The sequence below is a fragment of the Hemitrygon akajei genome, chromosome 12, assembly GCF_048418815.1.
Source record: "Hemitrygon akajei chromosome 12, sHemAka1.3, whole genome shotgun sequence".
In the NCBI taxonomy this organism is placed as follows: domain Eukaryota; kingdom Metazoa; phylum Chordata; class Chondrichthyes; order Myliobatiformes; family Dasyatidae; genus Hemitrygon; species Hemitrygon akajei.
The window spans coordinates 67,988,254-68,011,147 of NC_133135.1; the positions used below are offsets into that span (position 1 = coordinate 67,988,254).

General features: G+C 41.1%; 2 protein-coding genes across 2 annotated transcripts in view; one reads left to right on the forward strand and one right to left on the reverse strand.

Annotated features, from left to right (window-relative positions):
• acot11a (acyl-CoA thioesterase 11a) overlaps positions 1–12,865 on the forward strand; it is a 105,795-nt gene extending 92,930 nt beyond the window's left edge. The window contains exon 16 of the mRNA XM_073063377.1: positions 11,772–12,865. Within this exon, the coding sequence (XP_072919478.1) occupies positions 11,772–11,939 (168 nt within the window). The 3' untranslated portion in view covers positions 11,940–12,865. The remainder of the gene's footprint in view (positions 1–11,771) is intronic.
• Positions 12,866–13,240: 375 nt separating this feature from the next.
• The window catches only part of fam151a (family with sequence similarity 151 member A), a 33,824-nt gene continuing 24,170 nt past the window's right edge, over positions 13,241–22,894 (reverse strand). The window contains exons 6-8 of the mRNA XM_073063376.1: positions 17,831–17,970; positions 17,098–17,235; positions 13,241–16,319 (exon numbers count right to left, since the gene is read on the reverse strand). Coding sequence (XP_072919477.1) covers positions 15,655–16,319; positions 17,098–17,235; positions 17,831–17,970 — 943 coding nt within the window. The 3' untranslated portion in view covers positions 13,241–15,654. The remainder of the gene's footprint in view (positions 16,320–17,097; positions 17,236–17,830; positions 17,971–22,894) is intronic.

The window sequence follows — 22,894 nt, forward strand, 5'->3', positions numbered from 1 at the left end:
TGTACTTAGTTCTCTGATTTATGAAAGCCAATGTGCCCAAAGCTCTCATTATTGATTCAAGTTTTAATTATCATTCAACCATACATGAATATAGCCAAATGAAATGGCTTTCCTTCAGGGCCAAAGTGAAACACACATTACCAATAGCACATAGCACAAATAATGGTTACAATTTTAGAAAAAATTACATATGGTCACAAAGAAAAATAGTATAGCCAAAGTCCCTGAGTAACATGACTGTAGTCCTGGTCCAGCTCGTTCTTCCAGCAAGCAAACACTGGAGGGCAGCACCATTGGGAGGGGCCGGGCCTCACCCCAGAGCGATCCACAGACACTCTCCCACATCGCCTCAGTGTCTCCTCTCCTGGGTGACTGCTACAGGCAATCCCGCAGCTTGGGCCTAGTCCTCACCACAATCAAGGCAATGCAGCTCCCCCGCCAGTGGTCTCACCAGTGAACCCGACTTGTAGTGCAGTAATTACCAATGTCCAACAGGGTCTTGCGATCCCCATAAAAACATCTTAAGACAAACACTCTTGCTGCGCACTGTCACGGCACAACAGTACACAAGTCCAGGTGACAACACAATGGTATGCAATTAATCCAGGTCCATCGCTATCAAGCGACTCACTGATGGGAGAGTCCTGCAGTACTTTATGTTCTTGGTATCTAGCAGTGACTTGCAATCATAAAAAAGATGTACAGGATGAACAAATACACCTTTGTTTAGATCTGAAGTATCCATTGCGTCCGAACACACCACCTTTTAAGGAACTATGGATCTGTAGTACAAAATGTACTACCTGAGTGCCCTACTATTCCCTGTGTAAGTTATACCCTGGTTTGTCCTGACAATGTGCAACATTTTACACTTGTCTGAATTAAATTACATGTTGCCATTTTTCAGACTACTTCCCCAGCTGTTCCAGATCCTGCTGCAAGCTTTTGTTAATCTTCTTGATGTCCACTACACCTCCAATCTTGATGTCACCAAAGATTTGCTGATCCAATTGACCATATTATCATTTAAGTCATGTATATAGATGATAAACAGAAACGGACCCATCACCGATCTCTGTAGCACATCACTAGCCACACAACTTGTGTAAGAGATATAGCCATCTACAACCACTCTCTGTCTTCACCTACTCAGCCTACTCAACGCTGAATCCAATTTACTACTCTATCCTGAATACCAGGTGACTTAATCTTGAACAAAGGAACAACATTTGCTATCATCCACTCCTAATGCGCCTCACCCTTGTCTAAGGATGCCTTAAATATCTCTGCCAGGCTCTATAGATTCTTAGGCTCTTCAGGCTCTAGGGAATTATCCAATTTAATTTGCCTCAGGATAGCTAGCTCCTTTTTTTCTATAATCCAAATGCAGTTCATGACCACACTGCTCTTTTGTTCTCAGTTATCTATCTCCCAAGTAAATGCAGGTACTAAACATTTGAGCTCTCCCCCATTTCTTTTGGCTCCATGCATAGATAACCACTTTGATCTTCAAGAGGACCAATTATGACCCTTGCTGTCCTTTTGTTCTTAATATATCTATAGAAGCCCTTGGGATTCAAATTCACCTTGTCTGCCAAAGCAAACTCCTCTTTTAGACCTCCTGATTTCTTTCTTAAGTGCTCTCTTGCATTTCTTGTACTCCTCAAGCACCACATGTAGTCCTAACTGCCTATACCTGATATGTGCCTCCTTCTTCTTCTTCTTCTTAACCAGGGTCTTAATATCCCTTGAAAACCATGGTCCTCTAAACCTGTTGGACTTGCTTTTTATTCCAACAGGCACGTACAAAGTCTTATCTCTCAATACTACACTTTTGAAGGCTTCTCATATGCCAAGCATCCCTTTAATGGAAAAGAACTTGTCCCAATGCACACTTACCCAGATCTCCTCTGATGCCATCAAATTGGCCATTCTACAATTTAGAATCTCAACCCGAGGACCAGTCCTATCCTCCATAATTATGTGAAAACCAATGGAACTATGATCACTAGATCCAATGTGTTCCCCTACACATTTCTGTCACTTGACCTGTCTCATTCCCTAAGAGGAGATCCAGTATCATGCCCTCTCAGGTTAGGACCTCTACATATTGATTAAAGAAACATTCCAGAACCCATGTGACAAACTCTATTCCATCCAGCCCTTTTTACAGTAAGGGAGTCCCAGTCAATATTTGAAAAGCTAAAATCACGTATTATCACAACCTTTTTTTTTGCATCTGCTATCTCACCATAAATTGGCTCCTCTAAATCCCATTGACTATTGGGAGGTCCAGAAACATACACCCCATTAATGTGGTTATCACTTTCTTATTTCTCAGTTCCACTGTTATTGTTTCAGTAGACAAGTCATCCAGCATGCCCTCTCTGAACAGTGCCATGACGTTTTCCTAGTAATGCCACTCCTTCCCCTTTAGTAATTGCCCCTCTATTACATCTACAACCAAGGAACCCTGGAACATTGAGCTGCCTGTCCTGCCCCTCCCACAATTGTCTGACTAATGGCCACAACAATCATAATTCCATGTGCTTACCTATGCTCTTAGTTCATCTGCCTTACCTACAATACTCCATGCAGTGAAATATACGCAACTTGGAAATGTGCTCAGCCTTTCAGTTTCTCTCTTTATACACAGGTTTAACATCTGCTTTCCCCTTAGCCACTCCACCTGCTGACCAGCCACTCTGGTTCTCATCCTCCTGCAACTCTAGTTTAAACCTCCTGGAGCAGCACTAGCAAACCTTCCCTCAAGGATATTAGTCCAGTTCATGCCCAAACTGTCCCATTTGTACAGGTCCCATCTTCCCTGGAAGAGCCCAATGATCCAAAACTCTGAAATCCTCACTCTTGCACCACCTCCTTCACTATGTGTTAAATTGGATTAAATCTGTATTTCTAGCCACACTAGCACATGGAACGGACAGCCCCCTGAGATCAGCACCCTGGAGTTTTTGTAATTTTAACTTGGCACCTAACTACCTGAACTCACTTTGTAGCAGAGTGTTCTGACGTTCTCTTTGGCGATCCTTTGATTCACTTGCCAGACTATTCTTTTACCTTTTCTGTTTATACACACTTTGAAAGCAGTAATAACACTACACCTGTACAAATGACTGCAGCAACTGGTGGGTGACCTTACGATCTCTGTCCCAGAGGCTCGCATCAGGATATTGTTCAAGAGGGTGAACCCTCACAAGGCATTAAGTAGTCTACCTGGCTGGGTGCTGAATTGGGTGAAATTGGCTGGACTGTTCAAGGACATACTTGACCTCTCACAGCTGCAGTCAAAGGTTCCCACCTGCACCTATGAGAAGATGAATATTAACTCCTGCCTGAGCAAGGACCTGGACCTACTGCAATTTTCCTACTGCCACAACAAGTCTACAATGGATGCAATCTCATTGGCTCTCCATTTGGCTTTGGAGCACTTGGACAGGAGCAATACATACATTGGGCTGCTGTTTATTGATTACTGCTTGGCATTCAACACCATCATCCCATCAGTACTAATCAACAAGCTTCAAACCTTCCTCTGCAGTGGGATTCTCGACTTCCTCACCTGGAGACCAAGTCTGTGCAGATTAGAAACAACATCTCTTCCTTGCTGATAGTCAACACATACACCTCAAGAATGCATGTTTAGACCATTGCTCTGTTCTCACTCATGACTGTGTGGCTAGGTGCAGCTCAAACATCATCTTTATGTTCACTGTTGTTGGTAGAATCTCGATGGTGATAAGGAGGCATACAGGAGTGAGATGGATCAGCTGGTTGAATGCTGTCACAACAACAACCTTGCACTCAACGTCAGTGAGACCAAGGAATTGATTGTGGACTTCAGGGAGGGTAAGTCAGGAAATCACACACCAGTCCTCACTGAGGTGTGAGCAGCTTTAAATTCAGGGGCATCAACATCTCAGGGGATCTATCCTAGGCCCAACACATTGACACAATCATGAAGAAAGCACTCCACTGGCTATACTCATTCGGAGTTTGAAGAGATTTGGTATGTCACCAAAGACTCAAGCAGATTTCTTCCAGTGTACTGTGGAGAGCATTCTGAGTGGTTGCATCAGCTGAAATGTGCAACATCGAAAGAGGCTGCAGAAACTCAGCCAGCTCCATTACGAACACAGCCCTCAGCACCATCGAGGAGATCTTCAAAAAGCAGTGCCTCAAGTACCCTCACCATCCGGGACATTACTTCTCATTGTCACCACTGGGGAGGAGGCACCAACACGCAAAGTTTTAGGAACAGCTCTGCCATCAGATTTCTGTGCAGTCCACGAACACTACCTCATTTTTTGCACTATTTATTCATTTGTGTATTTGTAACTTATAGTAATTTTTGTCTTATACAGTACTGCTGCTGCAAAACAAATTTCACAACATATTACAGTTGTAATAACCAGATTCTGATTTCCAGTGATTTGCAGTCCAAGTTTACTGGTCTTGTCTCATACTTGAGTCTTTTCATCCCCATTTGCAGCCTAATGAAATGATGCGTTTTCTTGCTAAAACCAGTATCCAGATGTGACTTACCCAAAATTGAGCACAGCATTGCAAATGATGTCTTACAAATGTTTTGCACAAATACAGTTTTTGAATAGTGTCACTTGCGTGTTTCTGTTCAAAAAGCAGTGATTTTTGTCACGGATATATAGCAAGTAATGAACAGTAAGACAAATCTAAAATGTTTTGCTCACCACGGTTGTAGATGCAGTATAGTTTTGATTGCTTTTGCATCTGCAAGGTGGAGCTAATGACTGGTGTTCCTGGATCGTTAATCCCTGTTGCTTATGAATTCTAAGCATTCTTCAGTACCAACTAACCTTGCATATCTGCTCTTTGGCCCATTGCTTGGGACTTTTGTCTCCTTGGCAACAAGCACTGTTTCATATGTGTGATGGCCTTTGGCTATCTTCCCAGTCCTGGTTTCAATTGACCCCATATTCTTTGTTGTTTCCCCAGCATTAAACTGAATTGGAAATGTATATATAAAAAAAAACTGCAGATGCTAGAAATCTGAAGTAGCAACGAGAAACAGCACAAACTTGGGAACAATACCTCATCTATGTCTGGTCACGTTGCAAAGTTCTCGACTCAATTGTGTTTGAATCAGAACTGTCTGGTGCAGAATTTCTGCCTGTCATCATTTTGGCTCAGGTTTACCTTCTTGTATAGTCAGGCCTGCAAGGCATGTCCTATCACCTTATAAATAACACTGAACGCAGATGTGAATTTAATGTGATCTTGTACTTCTACTGCCACATCAAGCCTTCTAATCCCACCCTATAAAAATACTCCCTTTGTTCGAACTATCCCTCCCTCACCTCTGCTGCAGAGATGAGGAAAAAGGATTGTTGGGTGAATTGGGCTGGTGGGTATGCACAGTGATGTGAATTATTGGACTATATGGAAGCATATTTTAGGAAACAAATATAGTAGATTCCAGTTAATTGGGAAACGTCAGGACCAATACATTCTGACCCAGTTAAGCAGCTACCCCAATTAGCCAAAGCTTCATGAAAATAGTTTAAAAGGATATAAAAAAAACTACAGAAGTAAACTGAGTAACAAATTAAGTATTTAAATTGAATATAGAACAAATGAGAATGCTACCTAAACAGCTATAGTACTATAAAACTGTATTAGTTCCTAATATTTGTTGATGGAGGAATTCATTCAGTGTACGCTAATGTTATTTTAATTGACTGTAAATGAACAAATCAACATAGACATCTTGTGCAGATAATGGATTGGCTTCAAACAATGGTTTCAATGATTGCACCCTCCAAAACTGTATTTTCTTTGTTACATACAAGGTGATTGTGGATACCTTTGAATTCTTCATAGTCCCTAACTTGTTGAAGGTAGCAAAATTGTTTCATTTCCCCCCCCCCCCCCAGCCATTTATAGACAATAGACAATAGGTGCAGAAGTAGACCATTCGGCCCTTTGAGCCTGCACCGCCATTTTGAGATCATGGCTGATCAATTCCTTATCAATACCCGGTTCCTGCCTTGTCCCCATATCCCTTGATTCCCCTATCCATAAGATACCTATCTAGCTCCTTCTTGAAAGCATCCAGAGAATTGGCCTCCACTGCCTTCCGAGGCAGTGCATTCCAGACCCCCACAACTCTCTGGGAGAAGAAGTTTTTCCTTAACTCTGTCCTAAATGACCTACCCCGTATTCTCAAACCATGCTCTCTGGTACTGGACTCTCCCAGCATCTGGAACATATTTCCTGCCTCTATCTTGTCCAATCCCTTAATAATCTTATATGTTTCAATCAGATCCCCTCTCAATCTCCTTAATTCCAGCGTGTACAAGCCCAGTCTCTCTAACCTCTCTGCGTAAGACAGTCCAGACATCCCAGAAATTAACCTCGTGAATCTACGCTGCACTTCCTCTACAGCCAGGATGTTCTTCCTTAACCCTGGAGACCAAAACTGTACACAATACTCCAGGTGTGGTCTCACCAGGGCTCTGTACAAATGCAAGAGGATTTCCTTGCTCTTGTACTCAATTCCCTTTGTAATAAAGGCCAACATTCCATTAGCCTTCTTCACTGCCTGCTGCACTTGCTCATTCACCTTCAGTGACTGATGAACAAGGACTCCGAGATCTCTTTGTATTTCTCCCTTACCCAACTCTACACCATTCAGATAATAATCTGCCTTCCTGTTCTTACTCCCAAAGTGGATAACCTCACACTTATTCACATTAAACGCCATCTGCCAAGTATCTGCCCACTCACCCAGCCTATCCAAGTCACCCTGAATTCTCCTAACATCCTCATCACATGTCACCCTGCCACCCAGCTTAGTATCATAAGCAAATTTGCTGATGTTATTTTCAATGCCTTCATCCAAATCATTAACGTAAATTGTAAACTGCTGTGGTCCCAATACCGAGCCCTGTGGCACCCCACTAGTCACCACCTGCCATTCTGAGAAACACCCATTCACCGCTACCCTTTGCTTTCTATCTGCCAACCAGTTTTCTATCCATGTCAATGTCTTCCCCCTGATGCCCTGAGCTTTGATTTTACCCACCAATCTCCTATGTGGGACCTTATCAAATGCCTTCTGAAAATCGAGGTACACTACATCCACTGGATCTCCCCCGTCTAACTTCCTGGTTACATCCTCGAAAAACTCCAACAGATTAGTCAAGCATGATTTACCCTTGGTAAATCCATGCTGGCTCGGCCCAATCCTATTACTGCTATCTAGATATGCCACTATTTCATCCTTAATAATGGACTCTAGCATCTTCCCCACCACCGATATCAGGCTGACAGGTGATAGTTCTCTGTTTTCTCCCTCCCTCCTTTCTTAAAAAGTGGGATAACATTAGCCATTCTCCAATTCTCAGGAACTGATCCTGAATCTAAGGAACATTGGAAAATGATTACCAATGCATCCACAATTTCCAGGGCCACCTCCTTTAGTACCCTAGGATGCAGACCATCCGGACCTGGGGATTTGTCAGCCTTCAGTCCCATCAGTCTTCTCATCACCGTTTCCTTCCTAATGTCAATCTGTTTCATTTCCTCTGTTACCCTATGTCCTTGGCCCATCCATACATCTGGGAGATTGCTTGTGTCTTCCTTAGTGAAAACAGATCTAAAGTACTCATTAAATTCTTCTGCTATTTCTCTGTTTCCCATAACAATTTCACCCAATTCATTCTTAAAGGGCCCAACATTGTTCTGAACTATCTTCTTTCTCTTCACATACCTAAAAAAGCTTTTGCTATCTTCCTTTATATTCCTGGCTAGCTTGCGTTCGTACCTCATTTTTTCTCCCAGTATTGTCTTTTTAGTTAAGTTCTGTTGTTCCTTAAAAACTTCCCAATCATCCGTTCTCCCACTCACCTTAGCTCTGTCATACTTCCTTTTTTTTTAATGCTATGCAATCTCTGACTTCCTTTGTCAACCACTGTGGCCCCTTTCCCCCCTTTGAATCCTTCCTTCTCTGGGGGATGAACTGATTTTGCACCTTGTGCATTATTCCCAAGAATACCTGCCATTGCTGTTCCACTGTCTTTTCTGCTAGGATATCCGTCCAGTCAACTTTGGCTAGCTCCTCCCTCATGGCTCCATAGTTTCCCCTGTTCATCTGCAACACTGACACCTCCGAGCTGCCCTTATCCTTCTCAAATTGCAGATAAAAACTTATCATATTATGATCACTACCTCCTAATGGCTCCTTTACTGCCAGATCGCTTATCAAAGCCTGTTCATTACATAACACTAAATCCAGAATAGTCTTGTCCCTGGTCGGCTCTTGTACAAGCTATTCCAAGAATGCATCCCGTAGGCACTCTACAAACTCCCTATCCTGTGGTCCAGCACCAACCTGATTCTCCCAGTTCACCTGCATGTTGAAATCCCCCATAACTACTGCGACATTACCTTTGCCACATGCCAATGTTAACTCCCTATTCAACTTGCACCCAATATCCATGCTACTGTTTGGTGGCCTGTAGACAACACCCATTTGGGTCCTTTTGCCCTTACTGTTCCTCAGTTCTATCCACACAGACTCTACTTCTCCTGACCCTATCTCCCCCCTTGCAAAGGACTGAATCTCATTCCTCACCAACAGGGCCACCCCACCCCCTCTGCTCACATTTCTGTCCCTACGATAGCACGTATACCCTTGTACATTCATTTCCCAGGTCTGATCTCCCTGCAGCCATGTCTCCGTTATCCCAACAACATCATAGCTACCCATTCGCACCTGGGCTTCAAGCTCATCCGCCTTATTTCTGACACTTCGTGCATTCAGATATACAATTTCTAGCATCTCCATGCCTAAGTGCTTGAAATCGTGGTAAGTAAAACAGTTCTGAATTGTCTTGCTATTTATTATTTGCATCTATCAGTGACAAAAATCATTGCTTTTTGAACACAAACACACAAGTGATGCTATTTGAGAACTGTTTGCTCTAAATACAATGTAGTATCTATCAACCACAGGATGTCAGCACGACTGATGGTAGTTAGAAGATGTTTGGCAACAGTCTCCTACTCCAATTAAGTGGCATAGTGTCCCAAATGAAGGAAATCCAGCCTGTTTTTTTGATTTGTTTATGTTAAGAGTTGCCCCAAATAAGCAGCTGCCCTGATTAACCAGTGGCCTAATTAACTGGAATCCACTGTAATAGGAAATTACAACTCAGTCAGTCTTCCTTCAAAAAATAGTATTCAAATATGTGTAAGGGGGTATGGCTTTGATTTAAAAAAAAACTGAAGTGGCTATAATTGATAGGAGCAAATCTAAGCAAAGTGATGGAATACCATTACACTTTCTGACTTTGGCCATCTTCCTAGATGTGATTTCAGTCGACTCCAAATAAAGCCAATCTCTTACCCTGGCTTGATCTTGGACTTTACATCAGAACTCAGCAGTGCTAACCTGACAACATGCCAACATTGCAGCCGGTTGATCAACGTCCCCATTGCAACCCTCTGTTCTCACACACGCTACCAGAAATAGTTGCACACACCCACTAAAATAGCCACAAAAGATGACATAAATTTGACCAGCAAAGAACAAAAAAGCACTTGGTTTTCTGAAATGTAATTTCATACTTCAAGCTCTGACAGAATCTCTATATTTTTCCCTCATTAATCTTTGTGCCCTCCAGTTGCTTCTTGTTTTTCCAAATGACATATTTTAAGCAATTTCTCAGCTGATTCATGTATTACATAAAATGAAGTATCACCATGTAGGTGTACATCATGTGAACCTCACAACTTCTTTACAGAGTCTGCACCTTAGGAATATTTCCTTTTAGTTGACCTTGAAACTCTGCTAACCATCTGTGCCAATTTATCAAGAACTTTGAAGTGTAATTTAACAATGGGGCAAGTCCAGATGTTGGCTACTCTTCTGATTTGTGGTTGGCACAGTTTCATAGGCTGCATACAAGCCATTATTTGCACTGTGAGGAAAAATTTAGAATAGAGAACCGGAGAGAGCCAGGATCCAATGCTCATCTACTTTAGTAAATGATCTAAGAGTCCAGGTCAAAGTTGGAGACCTCCTAGGTGTGCACAGTTGGCACAGGAAAACTGCAGAAGTTAGCTTGCTTTAATCCAACCTCTTGTGTTCATCATATATAGAAACACTGTTCAGGAAAGGAAAGGGCTGGAGACACAGTGTCTGCAGTTGGTTTTCCCACAGACATCAGCATTCTGATCTCCTCCCTAAACAACAATTAACCTCTAAGTGGGATTGGATTTGGCCATAAGAATTGTTTGGCTTTAAAGGGAACCCAATTCAAATCCTCTGCTGAATAATACAATGTGGCATTATGCTTCTCATAAAACAATGCTTCAGTAAATCTTCTTATATTGATGAGAAGCACGCTAGGTTAAATTTACTAGTGTGGGTAACATTGTAGTACAACTTTGATTAAACACAAGTTCTGTACATGAGTTTATATTGCATTACTATTTGCAGATTTCAGTGACGTGGACAACATGTCTCTGTGTCCATATAGTTATAATTCAATGCGTGTCGGATTACTCCATACCCTCATTCCACTCCTATTGCTTTGGGAATTAAATTGACTTATTTATTACATCCTTCACATACATGAGGAGTAAAAATCTTTTTATGTTACATCTCCATCTAAATGTGCAATGTACAATCATAGTAATTTATAATAAATAGAACAGTCAATGTAATATAAAGTACACTCAAATCAGTGTGAGTTCATCAGTCTGAAGCTGTCCCGGAGCCTGGTGGTTCTGGCTTTTAAGCTGCGATACCATTTCCCAAATGGTAGCAGCTGGAATAGATTGTGGTTGGGATGACTTGGGTCCTCAATGATCCTATGGACCCTTTTTACACACCTGTCCTTGTAAATGTTCTGAATCATGGGAAGTTCACAACTACAGATGTGCTGGGCTGTCCGCACCACCCTCTGCAGAGTCCTGTGATTAAGGAAGGTACAATTGCAATACCAGGCAGTGATGCAGCCAGTCAGGATGCTCTCAATTGTGCCCCTGTAGAAAGTTCTTAGGATGTTGGGGCCCATACCAAACTTCCTCAACCGTCTGAGATGAAAGAGGCGCTGTTGTGCCTTTTTCACCACACAGCTGGTGTGTACAGACCACGTGAGACATTAAGGGGCATAATACAGTGTTATATTAATTCAACTTCTCTTCTTTCAAACTTGCATCCACTTCCTCTCCTGTAAGATTATTGATTATAACACTGTAAAAGAAAACAAACGTTTGATGTTGACAATTTACACCTGGTGCAATTGCTGCTGCGAATCTTTAGAGCACAATTCTTGAAGGGACCACCTTGTGGTTTCAGAGAAGCTAGTACCTGTTCTTCATGTGCATACATGTAGACTTGCAGCTTGGACATGAACCTGGGTTGCACACAGTATTCAGTCTGTGTCACAGAAAGAAGAGAGAAGTGAAGGGCATTGTAGCTGGTCTTCTCCTCTATCCTCAAACCCCCCCTTCCCCATCTCACCCCCAGTTGAAAGTGGAGGGGTAGATGTCAGTGTATTTGATACCAGCAGTAAGAGAGCTATCCTGTAAGAAACTTGGAGTTATCCTTAGGCATTATTTCAGTTCTTTTGCAGTTTTCAATGAAACCGTTGGGGTGAATCCCGAACAAATATGGACAGATAAATAAGTGAATGGAAAGGGACAGGCTGTAGAGTGGAGTGCTTCTGCCATGCCTAATACAACTACTTGATTTACTTTTTCAGATTGCCTATTACATCCAAGCAACCCCTCAAGTTCTCCCTTACTTCACTCGTGACATCACTGGATTGTCTTCAGATGTATGCAAAATTGTTGAGGCTTGTAATGAATTTCTTGAACAAAATAAGGATACCGTCCATCCATTTGGCAGTGTGACATTGGGTGGGACTTGACATAGATCTTCATCATGTTTTGCTGTCCCACTGGCTTTGGTGCTCATGAAAAGAAGGTTTTTAGATAAAATAAAATAAGGCAAAATTTCAATTGTGAACAAATAGCACTGCAAATTCCAGTTAAGTACATGATCTTTGAGATCAGCAGAGTGCATTGCATTTGTGTGTTAGTATTGTTTCAAGAGAGGCTTATTGAGGGTTAACAGTGGTGGAGAAACACTGTGGCCCTTGGTCACTGCCTTGTAATTGCTTAGAGCTGTGTTTGCTGCCATTAGCTTCTGTGTATTAATTTTTGTATATAAAAACATAATAGGTACAGCAGTTTTTTTGCAAACTGCCAAATTTAATCCATATTTTTACAGTAATTTTGATAAGATTTTACTAGAAAAATGCTTGCATGAGGACTTTAAAAGAAGAGTATTTCTGATTTTTAACAAGGGATCCTTTTAAAGAAAAGTAACTCTGTTGATGATCATATTACTGAGCAATTGTCACCAACAGTCCGTTTTGTATGCTTATGATAAGCTTTTAATTATTTGTAGTCGGCCAATGAGCTTGTAGTGTATCCTTGCTTTTGTAAACAAAAACACAAGCTAATTTTCTATTCATTTTAGTTGAGAGTGTGGATTTGTAAAGTTACATTTTCATTCCGGTGTACTTAATCATCATTTCCTTTCAACAGCATGCACACAATGATAGTGTTGACAATACAATTTCACAGAGAGGCAAAATGCAAAACCGTGTAATGCTGAAGAAAAGTTACCATCTAAATTGATCAACACACACAAAATGCTGGTGGAATGCAGCAGGCCAGGCAGCATCTATAGTGAGAAGCACTGTCGATGTTTCGGGCCGAGACCCTGCATCAGGTCTCAGCCTGAAACGTCGACAGTGCTTCTTCCTATAGATGCTGCCTGGCCTGCTGCGTTCCACCAGCATTTTGTGTGTGTTGCTTGAATTTCCAGCATCTGCAGATTTCCTCGTGTTTGCATCTAAATTGATCACATTGCTTAGTGCAGGAGTTCATTTTGGTGATGATGGAAACTGTGAATGAATGTGTATCATTTTTAAAATCTGGAGTAAAATATTTGACCTTAATTGTATAATGTATTGATTACTAAAAATATGAAATCACTGCCTTTCTAAAACAGGAATAAATTGCAATGGTCAATTATAAAAATAAATCTCCTGTTTAAAAACATAAAGATGTTTAAAACAAGTTGAACATTAGGTGCTATTTTGCAGCACTGACAAGTTGGTTGTTACGTGAGAAGTGACTGAATAAAAAACAAAAGACAACATTGAAATAATGAAATGTAAATGCTCTTAATTATTTTTATACTGCTATAAGAACCTCCTGTGCATTATCATTTTTGGAAGGTGTGCATTTGGAAAAACGCCAATTAGTTCTCTATCAATTCTTTGGTTTGAACCACTGGCTCAATCAATAATTTGCAATTTCAATCAACAATCAGGAAGAACCTCTGGTTTAAAATCTGGATTTGGAGACGAGAAGCTATGTGGCTGAAGAGAGAAGAACTATAGACAATAGGTGCAGGAGTAGGCCATTCAGCCCTTTGAGCCAGCACCGCCATTCACTGTGATCATGGCTGATCATCCACAATCAGTACCCCGTTCCTGCCCTCTCCCCATATCCCTTGACTCCGCTATCTTTAAGAGCTCTATCTAACTCTTTCTTGAAATTATGTTGGTGTAATTGTTTGGAAGTACCATTTAGCAACTTTTAAGAACTCAACGGGGTCTCAAGGTACCCAGGCACCTGCAGTGAATAGCTTGTCACTATTTCATTTTAGGGCCTCGGGTGTGAAAACTAGATAGATCTGGGGAGTTTGAGTTTGACAGTCCAGATAGCTGCCAATAGATGAGGACAAAAGGACAAAGGGTTGGGAAGTACAGTGGAGGAATAGAGTGTGGGTGGGTATCATGTTGGAGGAAGCTAGACTGGGTGAGTGGCGACAACAAGATGGAGTTAAGCACAGAAGCTGAACCACGTGTTTGAGAAGTTGGAAGGAGAAGGGTGACAGGCGACAGTCCAACGGAGTCACTAGAAATCCCAAACGGTTGGAGATTTTTAATGAGCAGAGATTTGCAGTGAATGGGAGATGAGTGGCCATCTAGGTTGATTTTGGATTGGACACATTTAAGATGAAAAAGAAAATGTGGCAAATAACTGGGGTGGGAACAGTTCTGGGAGGCATTCAAAATGGAACTAGGTGGGTTTTTAAAATCACGGAGACTGTTGAGAGCAGTTCAGAAACTATTTAGCTTCTAAAATGTTCTGAATATTTAAAAAAAACTCTGGTTACTATCTTAAATAGCTTTGTGCAATATGACTTGGTGTTTGAACCATGTGATTGCTATTAATACATCTGCTAGATGTCAAGAACGAGAAGAACATCACTTATTAAAGTATAAATCCAGTATTCTCTAATACACTAGATCCAGGAAAGGTGAGTGGCAGTGTTTACACTCTGCCCACCTGCAGCTTTTGGCATGTTCTGTAGGATAGAATTTTTGGAGGAGGAGAGGCCATTCAGTTATTCCTGCTGCAAATGAAAGTTCATGACACTATATCTCTTTATTTTAATCTGTTGTCCATCTGCAACTTGCAACATCACACGCTTCTTTACATTGGCAACACAGCAGTGGGAACTGCGAGCGATTTCAGACTCCTGGGAGAGCACATCTCGCCCAGCCTCTCATGGTCCCAGAACATGTTCTACACAATCAGGGAAGCTCACTAATGCCTCTACTGGAGACAGCTGGACTATGCCAATGTCATTCTCAGGTGCACAGTACAAAGCTGCTTGGTATGGAAACTGCACCGTGAGACAGGAAGGGTAGTCAAAACTGTCCAATGCATCACGGGCAGCAGCCTACCCATCATCAAAGACGTGTATACAGAAAGCTGCTGGAAAACATCATTAAGGATCCCACCTACCCTGTTCATAGACTGTTTTACTCCCTAATGGAAGTGGGACAGCTACATAGCATCCACGCCAGGGTCAGCCGACTCAAAAACAGTCACCTTTCCCAAATAATAAGGCTGATCAACAGCTCCACCCACTAATCCACCCCAACCACCACTACTTTATTATTTCCTATTAGTCACCTTATGTACAGACACTTCTATGGACTAGTATCACTCTATGGAAATACAAATAATCCATGTACCATATATAAACTATCTTATGTATTTATATTTATTGTTTTTTTTTTATTAGTGCATGTGTTGCTTTTGCTGCATTGGATCCAGAGTAACAATTATTATGTCTGCTTTACACTTGTGTACTGGAAATGACTTTAAATAATCTTGAATCTTGACATGGGCAGTAAGAGCAAGCAACCAAGGTCTGCAGTGTAGAACAATTTGTCTAATGGGATTACAACTCAATGAGTAAGTAAATCTGTTTGGATAAATCAAATGCACATCATCCTTTAAACCTAGCAGACTATTCATCAGGCTTTTACAATCAATGTCCAGAAAATTAACTTTTGTATCAAAAGCTTAAATACTAATGTATATTAACGTAATGAGAAATGAAAGAAGAGTGCAGCTTGCATCTGTGCTGGTTTCTAACCATCCAATTCAGTGGTTCTATCCAAGAATTTATTGATTTAGAACTTGTAATTGATTTGCTTGCCCGAGTAGCTGGAATATGTGACTATGAATACAGAGAGTTGGGGATCACATTTATGAAGTGAAAATATCAATCTCAAAATTGTTTCTATAATCTGGAGGTAAACGGTAGTAAATCCGATGGCTGCTGTGCATTCGGATGTTGATCAGTCCTCGAAACGCGTCTGCGTATGTGCCCTGTGTATGTAGGTGTTCCACTGTCAGAGTGTAGCTGGGGGAAGCCTGCAGCAGTTTGAAGGTTGCCTGCCACGATTTGGACAACGGAACAGCCTGGAGCTGGAAGGACAAGGTTTGCCACAACCCCTGACAAAGACTCAGCATGTCTTCCACCAAGGGTTCTGTGTAACCATGGTTAAGTGCTTCAGCTGGCCAGCTTGGAGCTATAGTTACAAAAGGAAATATTTTATTGATGGTATTGATGAATTGGCTTCCTTCAATATACCCAGGTGTGCTGAAGCTGCCGTAAGAGACTTCCATGCTGATCCAGACAGGTATGTGGAGAAGGTGCTCTGTGTAAAGTTCATAAAGCAAATACAGAGTTGGAGCTAGTGTCCGAGTGGAGAGTATCTTTAGGTAAATGCTCCACTGGTTTGATGAACGTAAGACCTGATTTAGAACCTCTTCCAAAAGGAATTCTGATCCACGTTTGGAACTTTCCACCATTAGAATACTACCGAATTTACTCTTCACATTCAGGACAAGCATTCCTCCAGCGTTCCCTTTAAGAAATAAGATCATTTATATGATGTGCTTGGGTTTATGGCTTCAGATTTACAAGCTATCCAAACCCTTACAATGTTTAACTATATAGAATGAACCTGACCTTCAGAAAGCGCAAGCAGTGATTCATTGGCTGTAAAGTGGACATGACCAGAGAAATGCAGCAGAAGGATTTCTCTTCTGTCTGTCCAGCTGTACCAGCCCAGGATGCAACAGTTACGTGCTCCAATCATCTTCACAAACATTCATGTACTTAGTTAGCCAAATTAAAATTGCTGGTCCAGAAAAAGCCCTTGTGTGGAAATTAATGTAATAATGAGATCTGCTGAGTAAAGTGTATATTCATTGATGTATACTAGAGATTTTAACAACTTCATCACATCTAATTACAAGTTCATTAAAGAAAGTTGTCTTCCTTGCCTCCTTATCCCTCCTATCCTTTACCATATTGTCATTGGAAGCTATTTCAGCCAGGTTACACTATGCCACTCATAGTGCGATCCATTCCCCCACAATTTCTTTTTCTGACAACTATTCTCTTTGCACTCCTTTTAACTCCCTCCAGATTCTTTCACTCATCAAGCTGTTGAGGGTAATTTATAGTGGCTCAATTAACTGAAGGAATTGGTGGCAACAAAATGGGAAAATAATTCGTATCAACTGCAAGAAATACTTTCTTCATAAGTGCAAGATTCATTGTGGGGGAGCTTATAGTGGCCCAAAATATGAATTCAGTAGTGTCACCAAAATATCATTAATTGAAGAGGACATCATTACCTCGAAGAAGTTCTGACAAGTCCAAAAGTGTGGCTCCAATGTCAAACCAATGGACCTGCAATTCTCCAATATCTTGATGGGGAAAATAATCCAGTAGTTTCCCGCCAGGGTAAAACCTTCGGCTCCTATTTGTCTGCACTGAACACAACAAAAATGGGTGAATTCTGACTCTAGAAAATTTTAAATCACTTAAAAAAAATTTCTGTTTTAAATTCCCTCCCTCGACCCCATTTAGAGAGAGGATGGATTCTGATAGAGCACAAGTGCAAGAGATCATGCAGATAATTTTCTGGAGATCCTAATGGAAACATATGACTGTACTGTTTTTGATGCTATCAAATTTCTAGTAGCATTTTGCCCCAATGGTTGAAGAATGAGAGTCAATTCCACCTCTTTAAGGGTAGCAACTTACAAAAGCAGTACATTGACCATAGAACCAGCAGCAAAAAAAAAAATCAGCTAATTAATGGTGAAAAGTGGTTAACCAGGTAAGGTTTCAACGCAAGTTGCCAAAAAAACTTTTAAACCTACTGGAGTAAGAAAGTTATGAACAGAACTATGATAACTTATTTCAAGATGAATAAACTTGATTTCTGTATGGGTTGTACTTAGCAGCTCCTGAATCTCTGGGATAACAGGCAAAAGCCAAGAGCTTCCAATCAAAGTTCCTAAGGGGATGTGAGCAAAGTAGGAAGAAAGGGTAGAATAAATTAAAATAAATTAGAATGCATACATGCAATTTTTTTGAATTCTGACAAAACTGGTTCATAAATGTCGTAATAGATTTGTTCAATGTTGCTGTTGTCTCTGAAGAATAAGAGATCTTCCACAGTGATGGAATCAATAGATCCCTGCCAGAGAGTGAGGCTGTACCTACAGGCATACACAAATAACTATTATAAATATGAAAAGCAGTAAGTAAAATAACACAGAACTTTTCAGGAAATTATTGCAAGTATCTGCAGTGATTACTTAATTTCCCATTTTCTTCTTTTAAGTCTTAAGAATGTCTATTGGTGCGAAGATTATGCTTCCAGTGGTATCAGCGGTTTCTATGACCAGTCCTTGTGTTCCATTAGCTTCATCCTCAATCCATAAATGTGTAGTTTTCCAGCTGATAAGGACCAGAGTAATAAATGCTTTTGTATATATCTCCCTCCCTGAGTTAGCAGCAAACGCCAGTAGGTGAATTCCCATTAACAATCATTGCACTTCACTCCTCTGTAATGTGGAGACAACATCTGTGGATGAATCTTTACTGCCTGGCCAGGGAGCAGTTGAAGGAGGGATAAGCCCATTTTTACCCAACCTCAACCTGCAGATTTGATGTGTGATGTGGTTGTGTGTGCATATCTCTATACCCTCTACAGTTGTGGGGTGACTTGTGAATATTATATACATCTCTGTGGAGAGCCGACAAGAGACAGGCTTTTGGCCCATTGAGTTTGCTCAGCCATTTAATCAAGGCTGATCCTTTTTCCCTCTCAACCCCATTTTCCTGCCTTCTCCCCATAACCTTTCACACCCTGAATAATCAAGAATCTATCAACCTCCTCCTTAAATACACCCAATGACTTGGCCTCCACAGCTGCCTGAATCACAGATTCACCATTCTCTAGCTAAAGTAATTCCTTTTCACCTCCATTCGAAATGGATGTCCCTCTGTTCTGAGGCCGTGCCCTCTGGTCCGAATCTCCCTGCTACAGGAAATATCCTCTCCACATCTACTCTACCTAGGCCTTTCAACGTTCCAATAGGTTTCAATGAGATCCCCCCTCATTTTTCTAAATTACAGTAAGTACAGCCTCGGAGCCAGCAAATGCTTCTCATAGATAACACAGAATAATTCTCCTGAACCTCCTCTGAACCCTCTCCGATATCAGCACGTCTTTCATAGATAAGGGGCCCAAAACTGCTCGCTATACTCCCTGAGGCCTCACCAATGCTTTATAAACCCTCTGCATTATATGCTTTCATATTCTACTCTTCTCGGAATGAATACTAATGTTGCATTTACCTTCCTCACTACCAAATCAATCTGCAAGTTAACCTTCAGGGAATCCTGCAGGAGGAGTCTCAAGTCCCTTCACACCTCAGATTTTTGAATTTTTTGCCCATTTAAAAAAATAGTCTATGCTTTTGTTCCTTCTACAGAAGTGCATGATCATAGATTTAACAACACTGAATTCCATCTGCAAATTCTTTGCCCATTCTCCTAATCTATCTATGTCTGAAGCTTTCCTGCTTCCTCGACACAACCTGCCCCTCCACCTAGCTTCACATTATCTGCAAATTTAACCATAAAACCATCAATTCTCTCATCCAAGTCATTGACATATAACGCAAAAAGAAGCAGTCCCATCACCAAACCCTGTGGAGCACCACTAATCATCAGCAGCTAACCAGAAAAGTTTCCCTTTATTCCCACTCTGCCTCTTGTCAGTCATCCAATCTTCTTTCCATGATAGTATATTTCCTGTAATACCACGGGCTTTTATCTTGTAAAGCAGTCAAGTGAAGCACATTGTCAAAGGCCTTCTGAAAATGCAAGTACACAACATCCACCAATTCCCCTTTGCCTATCCTGTTTGTTATTTCCTCAAAAAATTCCAACAGATTTTTTCAGGCAAGATTTTCCCTTAATGAAACTATACTGTCTTTGTCCTATTTTAGCACGTGCCTCCAAGTATCCTGAGACCTCATCATTAACAACTGACTCCAATAAGTTCCCAAGATCTGACTGACTGGCCTATAATTTCCTTCCCTCCCTACTTAAAAATTGGAGTGACATTTACAACTTTCCAGTCCTCTGGAACCAAGCAAGAATCTACTGATTCTTGAAAGATCATTACTAATGCTTCCACAATCTCTTCAGCTACCTCTTTCAGAACCCTGGGCTGTTGTCCATTTGCTCCAAGTGACTTATCCACCTTTTGACTTTTCAGCTTCCCAAGCACTTTGTACCTAGACATAAAATGCACTCACTTCAGCCCCGACACTCTCGAACTTCCAGCATACTGCTAGTGTCTTCCACAGTGAAGATGGATACAAAATACTTAGTTAGTGCATTTGCCATTTCTTTGTCCACCATTATTACCTCTCCAGCAGTCTGATATATACTCTCGCCTCTCTTTTACTCTTTATATATCTGAAAAAAAAACTTCTGGTATCCTGTCTTCTTCTATTATTCTATTATTGTCTCGCGTACCTTCATATTTAATCTTTTTGCTTTTTTAGCTGCTTTCAGTTGTTTTTTAAAAATTTCCCAATTCTCTAACTTCCCACTAATTTTTGCTCGATTGTATGCCCTCTCTTTTCTTTTTATGGTGTTTTTGACTTCCCTTGTCGGCCATGGTTACCTCATCCTCCCTTTAGAATAGTTCTTTATCTTTGGGATGTATCAATCCAGAGCTTTCCGAATTTCTCTCAGAAACTCCAGAAATTTCTGTTTTGTCATCAGCCTTACTAGTGTCCCCTTCTAGTCAACTTCGGCCAGCTCCTTTCTCATGCCTCTGTAATTCCCTTTACTCAGCTGTAACACTGATACATCTGACTTCAGCTTTTCCCTCTCAAATTGCAGGGTGAAATCTAATATACAAAGGGAGATGTTATGGATGCAATGGGAGGTGAGAACCTCCAAACAATAGCTATCACTAAAGAGGTAGTGCTGAGCAAACTTGTGGGCTTGAAGATAGATCCTGTTGGAATGAATCCCAGGGTACTGAAAGAAATGGAAGAAGTTATAGTAGAGGCTTTGGTGATAATTTACCAAAATTCTCTAGACTCTGGGCAGGTCCCAGAAGATTGGATGATAGCGACTGTCACACCACTGTTCAAAAAACTATGTAGGCAAAAAACAGGTAACTATAGGCCAGTTAGTTTAACATCTGTAGTTGGTAAAATGCTTGAAGATATTGTATCATTAAAGAAGAAATAGCAAGCAATCGAGAAAGAAATTGATCCATCAGGCAGACACAGCATGGATTCAGCAAAGGCAGGTCCTGTTTGACAAACTTACTGGGGTTCTTTGAGAATACAATGAGTGTAGTGAATAGAGGGGAACAGATGGATGTTATTTACTTAGATTTTCAGAAGGTGTTCAATGAGGTGCCATGTAAAAGACTTCTCCATAAGATAAGGATGCCTAGAGTTGGGGGTGATGTGTTAACATGAAACGAGGATTGGTTAACTAATAGAAAGCAGAGAGGTGGGATACATGGGTGTTACGCTGGTTGGCAATCAGTGGTGAGTGGGTGCCGCAGGGGTCGGTGCTGGGCCCACAACTGTTCACGATATACATTAATGATCTGGAAGAGGGGATTGAGTGTAGTGTATCTAAGTTTGCTGATGACACTAAATTGAGAGGAAAAGCAAATTGTGCAGAAGATATGGAGAGTCTGCAGAGAGATATAGATAGGTTAAGTGAGTAGGCAAGGGTCTGGCACATGGAATACAATGTTGGTAAATGCGAGGACATCCATTTTGGACAGAAAAATGGAAAATCTGATTATTATTTAAATGGTAAAAAATTGCAGCTTGCTGCTGTACAGAGGGACTTGGGAGTGCTTGTGCATGAATCAGAAAAGGTTGGTTTGCAGGTGCAGCAGGCTATCAAGAAGGTAAATGGAATTTGGCCTTCATTGCGAGAGGGATTAAATTTAAGAGCAGAGAGTTTATGTACAGGGTATTGCTGAGGCCACACCTGGAGTACTGCATGCAGTTCTGGTCTCCTTACTTGAGGAAGGATATACTGACTTTGGAAGCGATGCAGAGGAAGTTTACCAGGTTGATTCTAGAGACGGTGGGGGGGGTTAGACTATGAGGAGAGATGGCGTTACCAGGGACTGTACTCATTGGAATTCAGAGGAATGAGAGGAGATCTTATAGAAACATTTAAAATTATGAAAGGGATAGATACAACAGAGGCAGGAAAGTTGTTTCCGCTGGTAGGTAAGACTAGAACTAGGGGACACAGCCTCAAGATTCATGGGAGTAGATTTAGGACAGAGAGCAGGAACTGCTTTTTCCAGCGAGTGGTGAACCTGTGGAATTCAGTGAAGCAGTGGAGTATATTTAGGACAAGATTGGATAGATTTTTGCATCATAGGGAAATTAAGAGCTATGGGTAAAAGGTAGGTAGGTGGAGATGAGTCCATGGCCAGTTCAGCCATAACCTTATTAAATGGTGGAGCAGGCTCGACAGACCAGATGGCGTTCTCCTGCTCCTATTCCTTATGTTCTTATATTATGATTCCTGTCTCCTTTACCGTAAGCTCCCTAATCAGATCATTACACAACACCAATCCAGAATAGCCTTTCCCTTAATGGGCCCAGCCACAAGCTGCTCTAAAAAGTCATCTCTTAGGCATTCTACAAATTCTGTCTCTTGGGATCCAGCGCCAAACTGAATTTCCCAAACTACCTGCATATTAAAATCCCTCATGACTCTTGTAAAGGGCTGTATGCTACAGCCTGGAACTAACTGTGAACAGTGAAAAGTATCTCAAGGAGAATAAATTGCCCAAAGTATTATACTTCCTTGCATTGTGTTCACAATGGTTGTCCCTGCCTGACTGAAAAATATGTACATGGATGCAATAACATAATCACTTAATACTGTACAAGTTCCACTACTTACCCTTAACTATAATTCTGCAATCTCCAACAGAACTTTAGATTCACATTCTAGTTCTGGTACCTGTTTTTGTACTTAAATATTAATTATCCTCTAGCAAGATTCAAACAATAACAATCACTCACCAAGGAGGGAATCAGATGAAATATATTCAGAGGTTAC